This window comes from Ochotona curzoniae, unplaced genomic scaffold (assembly GCF_017591425.1).
Source record: "Ochotona curzoniae isolate NIBS_2020 unplaced genomic scaffold, NIBS_Ocur_1.0 scaffold_4701, whole genome shotgun sequence".
Classification (NCBI taxonomy): domain Eukaryota; kingdom Metazoa; phylum Chordata; class Mammalia; order Lagomorpha; family Ochotonidae; genus Ochotona; species Ochotona curzoniae.
The window spans coordinates 80142139-80155385 of record NW_024467122.1 but is presented as its reverse complement, the minus strand read 5'-3'; the positions used below and the strand labels follow the sequence as shown (position 1 = coordinate 80155385).

The 13247-nt window shown below is 48.5% G+C and overlaps 1 protein-coding gene across 1 annotated transcript in view; it reads left to right on the top strand.

Annotated features, from left to right (window-relative positions):
* The window catches only part of SCAPER (S-phase cyclin A associated protein in the ER), a 312499-nt gene that overhangs the window by 249335 nt on the left and 49917 nt on the right, over positions 1-13247 (top strand). Inside the window, exon 26 of the mRNA XM_040969720.1 lies at positions 11764-11996. Coding sequence (XP_040825654.1) covers positions 11764-11996 — 233 coding nt within the window. The remainder of the gene's footprint in view (positions 1-11763; positions 11997-13247) is intronic.

Sequence of the window (13247 nt, the reverse complement as noted above, 5' to 3'; positions counted from 1 at the left end):
CAGTATGAATTTTCTGATTTTTGTAACTGTATTATATTGTGTAGGATATTAATATTAGGGAAAGCTTGAAGTATAAAATTGTTTACAAAACTAGAATTTTTAAAAGGGAAGGTTATGGCATAGAGAGTTAAGCCACTACCTAGCAGGCATTAATGGGTATCAGTTTGAGTCCCAGCTGCCCTACTTCTTTTTTTTTTTTAGGATTTATTTTTTTTAATTGGAAACTCAGATTTACAGAGAGAAGGAGAGAGAGAAATAACTTTCATCTCTTGTTCATTGCCCAAGTGGTCATAATGGCCACAGCTGGGCCAGTCTGAAGCCAGGAGCCAGGATCTTGCTCTGGGTCTCCACACAGGTGCAGGGTCCCAAGGCTTTGGGCTGTCCTCACTGCTTTCCCAGGCCACAAGCAGGGAGCTAGAAGGGAAGTGGAGCAGTGGAGATACAAAGCAGCGCCCATATGGGATCCCAGCAAATGCAAGGCGAGGACTTTAGCCACTAGACTATTATGCCGGGCCCAGATGTCCCACTTCTAATCCAGCCATATACCCTGCCACATGGAAGACCCCTGCCACACACCCACCCACATGGAAGACCCAATTAACTTCCTAGATCCTAGTTCCTGGCATCGGCCTGGCCCAGCCCCAATTGTTTGAAGAAAGAATCAGTGGATGAAAGATCTGTCTCTGCCTCTCCCTCTCTCTAACTCTGCTTTTCAGACAAGTGTCAACAAAGTGAAGAGGACAGAATATGTGCAAACTGGCTGCAGCCTATCCCAAACTCTCTGCTTTTGCTGTCAATGGCTTTACTGCAGCAGTTGGCTGATTTTGAGTGGGTTCTGAGGTTCAGATGGTGATCAAGAATCAGCATGAGTTTCCCGATTGTGTGGGAGGTGTTGGAGTGTAGGAGTAGGCATTTGTTGTGTGAGTGTGAGATGCTGAAGTGTTCAGCATCTTCTCGCAAAGCTCAGGAAACCAGTTCTTTGAACGTACTTGCAACTTTTCTAGTTTGACAGTGTATGAGCACACGGAGATATTTCTTAAAAGCACTGAAATAAAATTCCTAGAAACCTGGAGTGAATTGTTGCAACTTTGGTGCTTTCCAACAACTATACCCATGATCTCAATAGTTAACCACTCGGGACAATTTATAATTAAAGCATAACACAAGAGTTTATTTCTTAGAGAAGGTTTTCTCATTGAACAGAAATGATTGGTCTTAGGAAAGCAAAGCTAGATAATTAAAACAAATTGAGACTCCTTGCAGAGGACTTTTTCAAAGTTTTTAAATTTTGTTTTGTTTATATGAGAGGCAGTGAGAGCATGCTCCTATCCACTGGTTTACTTGCCATATCTCCAGAACAGCTGGGGCTGAGCCAAGAACCCGATTCAGGTCTTCCTGTGGTGTCAGGGACCCAACTACTTGAGCCATCAGCTGCTGCTTTCCTTCCGTGTCCATCAGCAGGAAACTGGAACACAAACGGGCACTGGGACATGGGCCACGGGCGCTAAGCCTGCCATCTGCCTCCCTGGGGAATCTGTAAAACAGCTTACTTGTGGCCTGAGTCCTCCTCAAGGGTCACTACAGCTATTCCAACTGCTTTAAATAGAGAGACCCTGGGAAAATGGCTGGGCCCAGTTCCTACATGGGGAATCGGGAGCATCCCGTGACCTGTGGCAGGTCTGTGGTCCAGCCCCCGAGCCATGGGAAGGTCGCTATAGCTGAAGGCCTGGAGACCATGGGCAGCACTGCCCAGGAATCACTTACCTCCCAGATATCTGACAGGTCTGGAGGTGCAGGGCTGGGAAGCTGCTGTTTGGGGGCAAGGCAGAGCCTGGACACAGCTGTTGAAGACAGGGTAATCTGGCAAAGCTCAGAGTCACAGTGGGCACAGCAGGCAGACAGGGAATGTGAGAGGGTAGCTAAAAGGCAGGAGCAGAGCCTGGAGGGAGAAAGAAAGGAAGGAGGTAGGACAGAAACGAGAGACTACATGGGTGAGGACAGGTGTAATTGGAACTGAGTGTAGAGAATCTCTGGCCAGGCCCCTGCCAGCACCCTGTGACCATGCAGTCTCGGCCTGCCCTTCTGGAGCTTGCATCCAGTGTGTGTGTGTGTGTGTGTGTGTGTGTGTGTGTGCGCGCGCGTGCATGTGCACACATATGCAGACACAGTGGGGAGCTGAGTGTGGGGCCTTCTGGCTTTTCCAGCAAATGAGAAGAGTGACAGCAGACATGAAAACGCCCGTGCATACCGTGAAGTTCCTGTTTTCTGACTCCTCTCAGGATTTTATGAGATGTGGGAAATGGACTGAAAGTATGTTTTATGGTTGGCCTCTGCCCTTGTTCAGCCCATGCCCCCTGCGAAAACACTCTGCTGAGTGAGGAAAAATGTTGCGAAATTAAGTCTCATTAACACCTCTGAGCACAGCAAATGAAAGCCTTAATGTGAACCACGCTTCGGGATGGAGGAGTGTTCCCCAATGGATAACTTGCTTATTCCTGCACCAGGACAGTACGCTTGAAGAAATCCCTGTGTTTTAGAAAGTGTGCTTTAAAGTTGGCAGTTGCTTGTAAGCACACAGTCATCCTAACGTCTCACCTCTGGCTGTTGAGCTAAGAAAAATAAAAATGTTTCTGTACACTCATACACCCACACAAGCTCCTATAGAATGAGCTGTGCACCCTTCTTCACAGAGAACTAAAAATGCCCAAATAGCACACTGGGCGGTCGGCAGGAACAGTGATAAATCATATTGCCTCAAAACATGGGCCTTAGCAATAGTAAGGAAGGAACTCTGGGTATTTCAGTATTGTGGATGAGTTGGTCAATTCAGGGAGTTTTCAGAGTGAGAAAAAGAAAAGCTAAATTCCAGAGACTGCCTGCTGTGTGCTTCTAGTTACTTATTTCTAGAATCTGCGACGGGCTGGGGTGAGCCCAGACTTGCAGGGGCACAGACACTCTGGGGTAATGATTGTGTCCAGGGTCCGTGGTCACCATGGCTCCTCCACAGATGCAAGTAGTTATCAAAATTCTGGAAGGCATACATTTTAAAATAAATCTTGCAACTTGTTTTTTTAAAATGTGCTTTTGCCAATTGTGCCAAAATGTTATCCATTGGTAAGAGTAGGCAAAAGGTTTGTTTCATCACCCCAGATTTAGAAAGGAATAAGACATTCTCCCAAAGATAGTGCATGAGGAAGCAGCCAGGAACCACAGGGTCCGCCCCACCTGTTCACTCGGCCTTGCTGCTACGCTCCCACCTGTGCCCTGAGGTGGCTAAGACCAGGGAGAAGGGCTTTGATTTCCTTGTCTTCTCATTTTCTTTTTTTTTTTTTAAGATTTATTTTTATTATTTTTTTATTGGAAAGGCGGATATACAGAGAGGAGAGACAGAAAGGAAGATCTTCCATCCGATGATTCACTTCCTAAGTGAGCGCAACGGCCGATACTATGCCGATCTGAAGCCAGGAGACTCTTCCAGGTCTCCCACGCAGGTGCAGGGTCCCAAAGCTTTGGGCCATCCTCGACTGCTTTTCCGGGCCACAGGCAGGGAGCTGGAAGGGAAGCGGGGCTGCCGGGATAGAACCGGCGCCCATATGGGATCCCGGGCGTGCAAGGCGAGGACCTTAACCACTTGCGCCACTGCGCCGGGCCCCCTTCTCATTTTCGTTTAAGGAAAGGCTGGTTATGAAAGGTGACTGGGCACCCAGCCCACAAAGGCGGCTGTGAAGGGTGAGGCTCTCAGGAAAAGGTGGTCTTGTTGTCTTCTATCCAGAGAGATTGCACACAGAGAGCAGGTAGCAGCCAGGAGCCAGCATGACTGAGAAGGAAGTGGATCTCTTACTGCCTACCCACAGAAGTGAGTGCCCATGGAAGCATCCATGTCCACCCCCATGCAGATGTAATGAGGCACGCACACACATTTCACTAGGCGGGCATTGGAAGGGGCCAGATGAAGTGGCAGGACAGCAAGCACTGCGAGGGACAGTAATAACCAGCTGTGTGAGTTGTCAGAACAGAGCTAAGCCACCCCCACCACCCAGGGCTGGAGACCCATCCTCCCCCCACCCGCAAGATGTAGGTGAAGGCCAAGTGGGAATGCTGGACTGCCTTGCCCACCTTGCAGTACCAGTCAGCAGAGTCAGCGGAAGCCTCTAAGACACAGGATATCAGTAGGATCGAAGCCTGACCACACCAGAGATTCCTAGGACACTGTGATTAAAAACCCACTTGCGTGCATGCCAGGAACCAGAAACGGCTCAGCCTAAGCAAGGGAAGCTGGCCAGCAGGGCCACAGTCAGCCGCCATTACTATACCTCGGCATGCAGTTAGGATAGGAATAGGAGGAGCATACAGTATGGAACTGCTCTGTTTTCATTGTTTGTTTATTTGCTTTGCCATTTCCTGTCCATCTGTAATTATCTAAATTAAAGATTTGAAGAAAGAAAGCTCCTTGGAGGCTAACCTGGGGTAATTCCAATCTCACTTGCATCCAACTCCAGTGCTCTGTTAGCATCCTGCCTTGCCAGGCTGCTGGCTGCTGCCATTAGAGCTGCCGTGCGGAAGCCAGCTTCCCCTAGAAGGTGCACACCTATTTTCTTTCTTACACCTCACTCTCTCCTCTCCATTTTTTTTTTTAAATAAACCCACTTCTGCTTATGTACTCTTCCACAGTTTAAATCCCCTGTGGGTACAGCATCTTGTGAACTCTGGATCCACTGGCCTTTGCAGACAGCCTGCTCCTGTTTGTCACGATCCACACCACTCTTGTCCTGGACGCGAATTCCCTTCCTCCAGGCTGTCCTGGGGAAAATGCTAGGCTTGTTCCCGGAAGTCACTGCGCTGATTTTGTTGTACGCACAAGCTCGTCTCTTGCCCAGTAGAATTCACTTTCATCTCAAGCACAAACAGCGGATTTGGTGTAGTAGACTGACCATGGAAATAATAACTCACGGTTGAGGGGGCATTGTGGTGCAAGGATTGAGCCTCCACCTGGGATGCCCACACCATGCTGGAGGGCCTGGTTCAAGTCTCAGCTGCTCCGTACTTCCATCCAGCTTGCCGCCAGTGCGCTCTGGGGGGCAGCAGAGGGTGGTCCAAGTGTTTGGATTCCTGCCATCCTCGAGGAACACCAGGATGGATTTCCTGACTCCTGACTTGTGTCTGACCCAGACCTGGCCACTCTGAGCTTTTGGGGTGTGGACCAGCAAGGGGTGTGTGTGTGTGTGTGTGTGTAACTAAACAGAGTTTTTATTATTTCCACAGTGAAGTTGTAAGGAGACAGATATGTTTACCCTGATTTAAACATTACAGTTTATACTAATATATGAGAAGATCACCTGGTGCTCCATAAGTAGGTGTACCTTTTTATGCCAATTTGTGTGAGCTTAAAAAAAAAAAGATTCCATTTGTCCTGATCACAGTAAATCTTTGATTTTAGCAGGTAAGAGTCCAGTTACTATTGGAATGTGGGCCACAGAGCCGAAATGCAGGGTCCCAGGAGGCCAAAATGCAGGGTCCCACCCAGGAGGCCACAAACGCAGGCTGGCCAAGTCCAGAGCATCAGGCTTTTTCCCACTTTTCTGGGAAGTGCCCTGTGAAGCAAGCCCTAGAGGATCAAAAGTGGGGAGCAAGGCTGAGCCAGGCAGAAGGAGTGGTTCCTGAAAAAACTCAGGGGTAGGAAAGACCTTAAGGGGTTCAGTGCACTCCAAAAAGGCCACTGAGGCCCAACCCTTGTGAGCAACAGGTGAAGGAGCCCATTGCAGAGCAGTTGAAAGTGTGCTAGACTTCATCCAGAGACTGGGTGTGACATGGCCTCTGAACAAGCCCTCTCATATGATCAGATCACAGGATTACAACCCCACAGTTGAGCAGAGGACCTAGGATATTGAAGGGATTAGAATCCATGCCATGAAAGAAAAGACAAGGAAGCCAGGACATGGTACAGGTGAGAGCTGATTTGAACTCTGAGCAGTTGACCCAGGCGAGGAGGAACTGGCCTGCTGTAACTGCCAGCAAGGAAAGGAAAGTCCACTGGTCACTGGACTAGAAGTGAGGAGGATGGAGGGCCAGGAGCAGGGACAGACATTAACTCAGCACACAGCTGGGGAGTAGTTGAGCACCAGATGACTGTGGGTGTCAGATGGACATTCTGAGAGGCTGAGCCAGGGGCTAGTCATGGGGATCCCCTGCCCCAGTCTTAGATTCTTCCCATGGTGCTCAGTGGTGGTATCATGTTCTCTTTTTAAATCTTTACTTTCACTGCTCTGCTATTTTCTCATTCACATCATCATGCCTCCTTCCACCTCGCTTGTCATTATTTTTTGTTACTTTCTGGATTGTACTGATATTTAAGATAGGTGAAGTGACTTGGCTAATTTCACTATCATTGATAATCTCAGACTCTGAGAGGTGACCGTGTCCAGCTTCACCCAGGGAAAGTGCCATGGTGCCAGAGATAGTGACTGAGCATGGAGTCAGGTGTCTGAGTGGGAGAAGGTGCTCCTTCAGCACTTGACACCTTAGTCTTGCCTAAGGTGCAGACCCTCACGGAGCCCCTGCTTTCTCATTTTATGGTAGCGACATGATGGCTGTAGCAGAGGGCTATGGCAGGCATTGGATGAGATAAATATGTGTGGAGACACCCAGTTCACCACTTTACTTACCATGGACTCTCCACAAATGCTAGTTAAAGTCAAGGGCCCTTGTTTACAGGCAAGGAGCCGGAGACACACACCTGAGACAAGGCCTCCAGCCCCAACATAGTGCCCTGAGCACCCTGCTTTGGGGGTGCCTCTGGAGCCTGCACATTCTGTCAGTGAGCAGAGACACAGGAGGACTTTAGAAAGTTCCTGGGTGGAACAGGAGAGGGAGGATTAAAAGTATGAGTTTATTTGGTACCAAAAAATCATTTCAGTCTATGTATAGTTTTCTCATAATACATATTTTCCATGTGCTGTAAAACTGTTTTTTGCACTGAAAAAAAAACATATTGTCACGCATATAAACTTAGTTCCATTTTATCATCAGCTGTTTGAAGTGCTGATACATAAGAGCAGCATTATGTACCAGGCAGTGGAATTGCAGACAGATCATAGCTCACAGTCTAGGAGGAAAGAGCGGTAAGACACTTCCAAAGCCCAGTAGAGCAGAGGATGTGCAGGGGATGGAGGGCTGGCTCCAGGAAGGCACACGATGTGTGCTGGAGGTGAGGACACCTGACGATCCCACAGCCAGCAGCAACAGGCAGGAGAGTGGAGGGGAAGATGGAGGTGACACACTGAGAAGGACCCACTGTGCAGAGGTCCTATCCTGCCCACTTCACCAATACCCGGAACGGTGCAATACTATGAAAATCAATGTCTAGATGCACTTAACAAATATTAAAAAACAAACAGACCTAGGCCCAGTGTTGTTCTGGGCACTGGGAATACAGGATTGAACAAAACAAGGTGTTAGGGAAGTGTTTAGCACAGTGGTAAGATCTCACCTGAGACAGCCGTAACCTGTATTGGGGTCCTGGGGTTCACGTTGCAGCTCTGCTCTTGATTCCAGCTTCCTGCTAACAAGTGCTCTAGGAAGCAAGATGGGATGGCTCAAGTCCTTGCGTCTGTGCCACACACAGAGATCTGCATGGAGCTCCTGGCTCTAGCATGACCCAGCCCTGCCTGTTGGGAATCAGTAGATGGAACATCCTCCCTCCCTCCCTCTCTTTAGCTTTTTCACACAAATAGAAATAAACAAAACCTTATATGTAAATAGACTCAAAGGCATAAATATGTTCAAAAGGGTAGCTACTTAGGATGCATTTTTAATATCTCTTCAGTATTACATTACTTATGGGCTAAAAAGGAAAAAAAGATAATGTTGAAAACTATTAGCCATTCCTATATGATTTCTTTTTATATAGGTCTGTTTATTTATTTGAAGGTAGACTGGTAAAGAGGGACAGAGAGAGAGATCTGTCATCTGCTGGTTCACTCCTCAAATGCCCACCAAAGCCAGGGCTAGACCAGGTCACCACAGCCAGGAACTCCATCCGGGTGGCAAAGACTCAAGCACGTTGGGTCATGCTGCCTTCTCAGGTGCATTACCAGGAAGTTGGATTAGAAGTGAAGCAACTGGTACTCAAAGCGGAGCCCATATTGGAGGCAGGTGATCCAAGCTGCAGCCTAATCCTAGTGTATCACAACCCCCCCCCAATATTTTTTAAGCCAAATAAATCATCAAGATAAACATCTATTATCAGCTATGTACTTTTGCATAATGGAAATAAGCATAAATATTTTATAAGCTATCAGTAGCAACAAAATTAAAAATTATATGTCTGTTCCAGTTTAGCTACTAGAAACTAAATGATGCCAGTGGTGTGGGGGGACCTGTGTGTGCTCCTGGAGTGATCCACTCTTCCTTGGCCTTTTTCTCCTGTCATTTTCCTGTGCTCTAGTGCTGGCCAGCAGGAGCTTTCTGAACAACCTCCTGCTTGTTCTATGTGAAGTTGACACATATTCTGTCCCTTGTGAGCCCACTGCAGAACTACTGAAAATACATAAATGCAGCTTCGGCATACTAGAAACTAGTTGTGTTAACCACTGGTCACAAATGTAGTTTTCTTCTCATGGAATCACATTGCAGCTTGTACCACTGATAAAAACACCTGTCTGCATGGCAAGCCAGAACGTACAAGTTCTGAAACCTTGTGGAGTGGGCAGTGTAGGAGAAAAGAGTGCAAGCATGGCCTTTAGAAGTGATAAAGACTTTTAGTTTCACTTCACCAAAAGCAGCCAGTCCTTTGCCCCAGGAATGGGTCCTGTGTGTTTCTCTTGGAGCAGTAGAGGCAGCGAAGTGCATGTCCTAGTTCTGGCAGTCTCCATGTTCTCAGGAAAGTCCTATGCCCTGGATCCTGCTAATCTGCAAGGCTAAAATGAGCAGACTCAATTCCAGCTCTCTTTCTGTACCTCAAACAGTGTGTACTGGTCCATATTTTAAGCAGTACAAGTATCTTTTAAGAGGAAGAGGAGGCTTTGCAGGGAAGGACGGCTACATGAGGAGCCGGCGCTTGGCATAGCAGTCATGGTGCCACATGGGACGCCCGCATTCCTTGCCATCCTGGCTCTGTTGTCTGGTCCAAGAGGCAGCCAAGGACGGCCATTCACCGGGGAGATTGGATTGAGTTCTTGTCCCCTGCCTTCATCCTGACCCAGCACTGGCCATTGCAAAGCATTTGGGGAGTGAATCAGCAGATGAAAGATGTTTCAAGAACTATCTCTGTCTCATTCACTCTTTGTGGCTTTCAAATAAATAAAAAGAATTTTTTAAGCATAAATGAAATTATCCTGTAGCTCACTGCTATTGTAAGGGTATACTGTTTAAGGAAAAATGTTCCAAAGGAAAAACCTGTCATTCATTTAGAAATGAAGCGTGGTTTTAGATTTCTGCCTCGGGGCTGACAGATTGTGTGGGGCCAAAAGCTCCCTGGCTCTGTCTGTCAGTGGGCAGAGTCACGGCAGCAGGTGGTGGTTACAGCCCAGCTGCATGCTGGGAAAGTAACCTTGCCTTGCCCTCCACAGACCACCCACCCCCACATGGAATGCGTTCCAGACTCAGGTAAGCCAGGTGTGCACAGGGGTGAGCAGAGGAGGGGGAAGGGGCTGTCACTTGCACACTTCCTGAAGGACAGGCTCCTGCACCTGCCGTGGGTCCTTGTGACTCAGCAGCCATGCCAGGGGTCAGTTCAGCCCACAGAGCTGACCTGTCAGCAGGTAGCAGCGCCCAGGAAAGTGTGCATTTCAGCTAGGGCAGGTGTCCCCGGGAGCACCATAGCTCCCGCAGGTAACAGTGATACCCACCCAGATGAAAAGCCATGGCACGCTGGGTATCCCTTACAGCACACTGCCACTGCCACCCAAATCTTCCTGCTGTCACCTTGCAGCCCTGACATTGTGCGCAGTCCTCTAAAGCTGTCCAAAGAAAGTGGGGACCCAAGGGTGAGCATGATTTCTGGGAGCACTGGAGTAAAATGCCCCGAGGAGGCAGACAAAAAATGACTTGCCTAGGGGTAACCCTCATAGAACACCATGTTCTCAACAATGAAAAGTCCAAGGACTAATGCTGAAGTTAAAGCAAAGCGCAGCTCTATGAAGAGATAGGGTGTGGTGGCCTGATGGGAGGTGAAGCTCCCTCAAGCCAAGGAAGCAGATTGAGGTGGGAAAGGTTGAGACTTTGTATTGGGAGACATTCCACCCCAACTGAGGTCCCTGGAGTCAGCCCTGGCAGCCTGATTGGGAGTGAGGCCTCCTGCCAGCTGCAGGTTACTCCAGAGTTCTGGGTTTCTGGTTACTTCCTGAGAAACTGGCAAAATGGCACATCTGGCATTGATTGCGAAGTCCGGGGGCATCACGAACCATGAGCAGAGACTGTTGTTGTCATGGTGACTAGTCCCCAGACTTCTTCTCCAGCTACTGAATAATTAGTGTGTTATAAACCCCAGTTTCTGAGGTTCTCCCCACAACCACTAAATATGTCCTGACTGTCTGGTCCCTGGGAAAAGCAGTATGGAGCCCCAGTTTCTTCATGGAGCAGGTGTCAGGCATCGGGAGGATGGGGTCTGGTGGGCATTGTCTCCCTCTGCCAGGACAGAGCTGCCCTAGGAGACCCAGTGAGTCTTGGTGGAGTAAGGCACATGTCCCTGAGAGTTCACCAGCCCAGATCCCAGCTCTTCCATGACTGCCTGTAGAAACCAGGCCTGTTGCCTCAAAGTCCCGAACTTTGGTTTTGCAATCTGGAAAAAGAAAAAAGATTAATTTTTGTGTATTGGACACACAAAGCTCCTGTCCTGTTCCTGCAATACCTGTAGTGACCAGGGTTGAGCCAGGCTGAACTCAGCGGGAGAAGCTCCATCCGGGTCCCCCACAAAGCGGGCAGGAACCCAGTTACCTGCCCAGCAGCCATACCGCCTGGATGTACAGTCACACGAGCTGGCTCTCTGGTGGTTGAATCGAGCTCTAATTCTAGTTACCAAATTACTTACGTTTATTAAGAGCCTCGCTTTGGATTCAGGTGATTCCTTGGTCTTTAATGACACACAGGCAGCTACCAAGTCAGCCCGTATGTGCAGTGTCAGTTCACCACATGTCTATCCATTCATCTTCTTTGAAGCACATGGTAGTCCTGGGAGGCCATCTGGGCACTGGTTCACATCCCAGCAGCTCCACTTCTGACGTTGGGAAAGCAGCAGAAAGTGGCCCAAGTACTCAGGCCCCTACACCCACGTGGGAAACCCAGATGGAATTCCAGGTTCCTGGGTTTGGCTGGCCCAGTCCCATCTATTGCTAACTCTGCCTTTCAAAGAATTAAATACATAAATGCTTCTTTTAAAAATAATATCAGATTGTCAGTTGGCTTTCAGTTCATATAATTTTGCTAAAATGTATTCAGTGAAACAAATACCTGTTGACTACTTACTGTGCATCTACACATGTGCTCATAAGCATCTTACACACATTAGCACATTTAATCCTCACAAGAACCTATGATGAGAAGTGTCAGAGCTGGGGGATGTGATGTAGCCAAAGTCACACAGGTCGTGGAGGCAAAGCTGAGGTCTGGGCCAGCAGTCAGACTAAAGGCCAAAACTTGGAGCATGTTGTCCTCTTCATAGAATATCCAGATCATTAATAGATGATGGCAGAAATTCTAAATCCTCCCTGTCTGCTTTGTTGTGACTTTATTGAGACATATTTACTGAACAATTTTTTTTTCATCTAGGTTTATATTCCAGATGAAAACAATGCTATTTTGGGAAGAAATACAAATAAACAAGTGTTTGAAGGCTTGACCACTGGGCTTCTCAAAGTGAGTGCTGCAGTTCTGAGCTGCCTGATTGCCCACTGGCCAGATGCAAGCAGCCAGCCGGCCACCCCGAAAACATCCGCACAGGAAATGAAAAGCCCAGCCTCCCAAGCTGATGCTTTCCCCAGTCGCATTCAGGACCTTATCAGGTAAAGCTTGCTGGGTTTCTTCTGGAAGATTTAAGACATAAAGCTTGGTTCTTTGTTCTGAAAATGACCTTGCAGCTATTTAAATCTCGGGGCTGGTGCTATGGCAGCAGTTCTCATCTCGCAGCATTAGCTACAGAGTTCTAGTAGAGAATACACCACGTTGTGTGCAGAGAGAGGGAGAATCCTCTCCATTAAAAGGCACGTAGTAGAAGCTCAGTTGCCCGTTCCCTGTCCTGCAGGGGTGTGATGTTAGCCCATGTCCCATCAGAGCTAATGCCACTCTTTGCAGCTCAAGGAACTTCTGAGAATTCCACAGTCTCACTTCTTGCTGTTAAGTTTGGGTCAGGCTTAGCACAGCAGCCATAGCTACCATCTAGGGACACCTATGGTGTGTGGAACTTTGCAGTGGAAGTTTCACAGCCCCCAAGTGTAGGACTCTGTGGATGAAGGAATTGCTCCAAGAGGGTGGGTGCCTTGCTCAAGGTCAGGTTGTGTGATTTGTAAGCTCAGAAGCAGACAGGAGAACCGGACCGGGATCCCCTCAACTGGAGCTGGCCTCTCAGTGTCTGTGTGCTGTGCTTTCCACTGTGCATGTGGAGCAAAGTCTGATGCCAATCTTCCAATCAATGACTGCCCATCTTCCTCCCCGGGGCTGCTCTTCCTCTAGGGAAATTTACTCCTGCCTGGGCTGCTCAAGTCTTTCTCCCTTGGGAATCTTGAATCAGGTACAAGGTTTAATTTCCCAGCAGGGCTCCATCTGGTGTTAGTTACCTATTGCCCCGGTGAGCAGCTCTTCTGGGGTCTGTGGTCTCTGGCTCCCCAGACCCATGCAAGCTGTCACGCTCTGACGTGTGATAGGTTAACAAGAAAGCCACAGTGCCCTCCCCTGCGTTTGCTTCTTTCACAGTTCATAAATTCCCCCTGCCTTTCCTGCAACGCCCGGGAGCAGTCTCTTCCTTTGGTGTCTTCCTTCCCCTCTGCTTAGATTGCTTCGCTCCCTCGCTCACCCATCCCCTCTGCCCGCCCTCCTTCCCCAAGCATATTTATTGCGGGAGAGCACCATGCCCTCCAGGTCCACAGCCATTTATCTTACAGCACTTGACTTTTACCCTCACTGGCCTTTCTCTCACTCGTTTGATCTCATTCAATTTCCTGGCGTCCTACTGGTCATGGACAGCTTAGGCCCCTGTGCTGATGGATGCTGCTGTGTCCTGCATGCCCCCTCAGGCCTCCCTGGGATGCAGCAAGCTT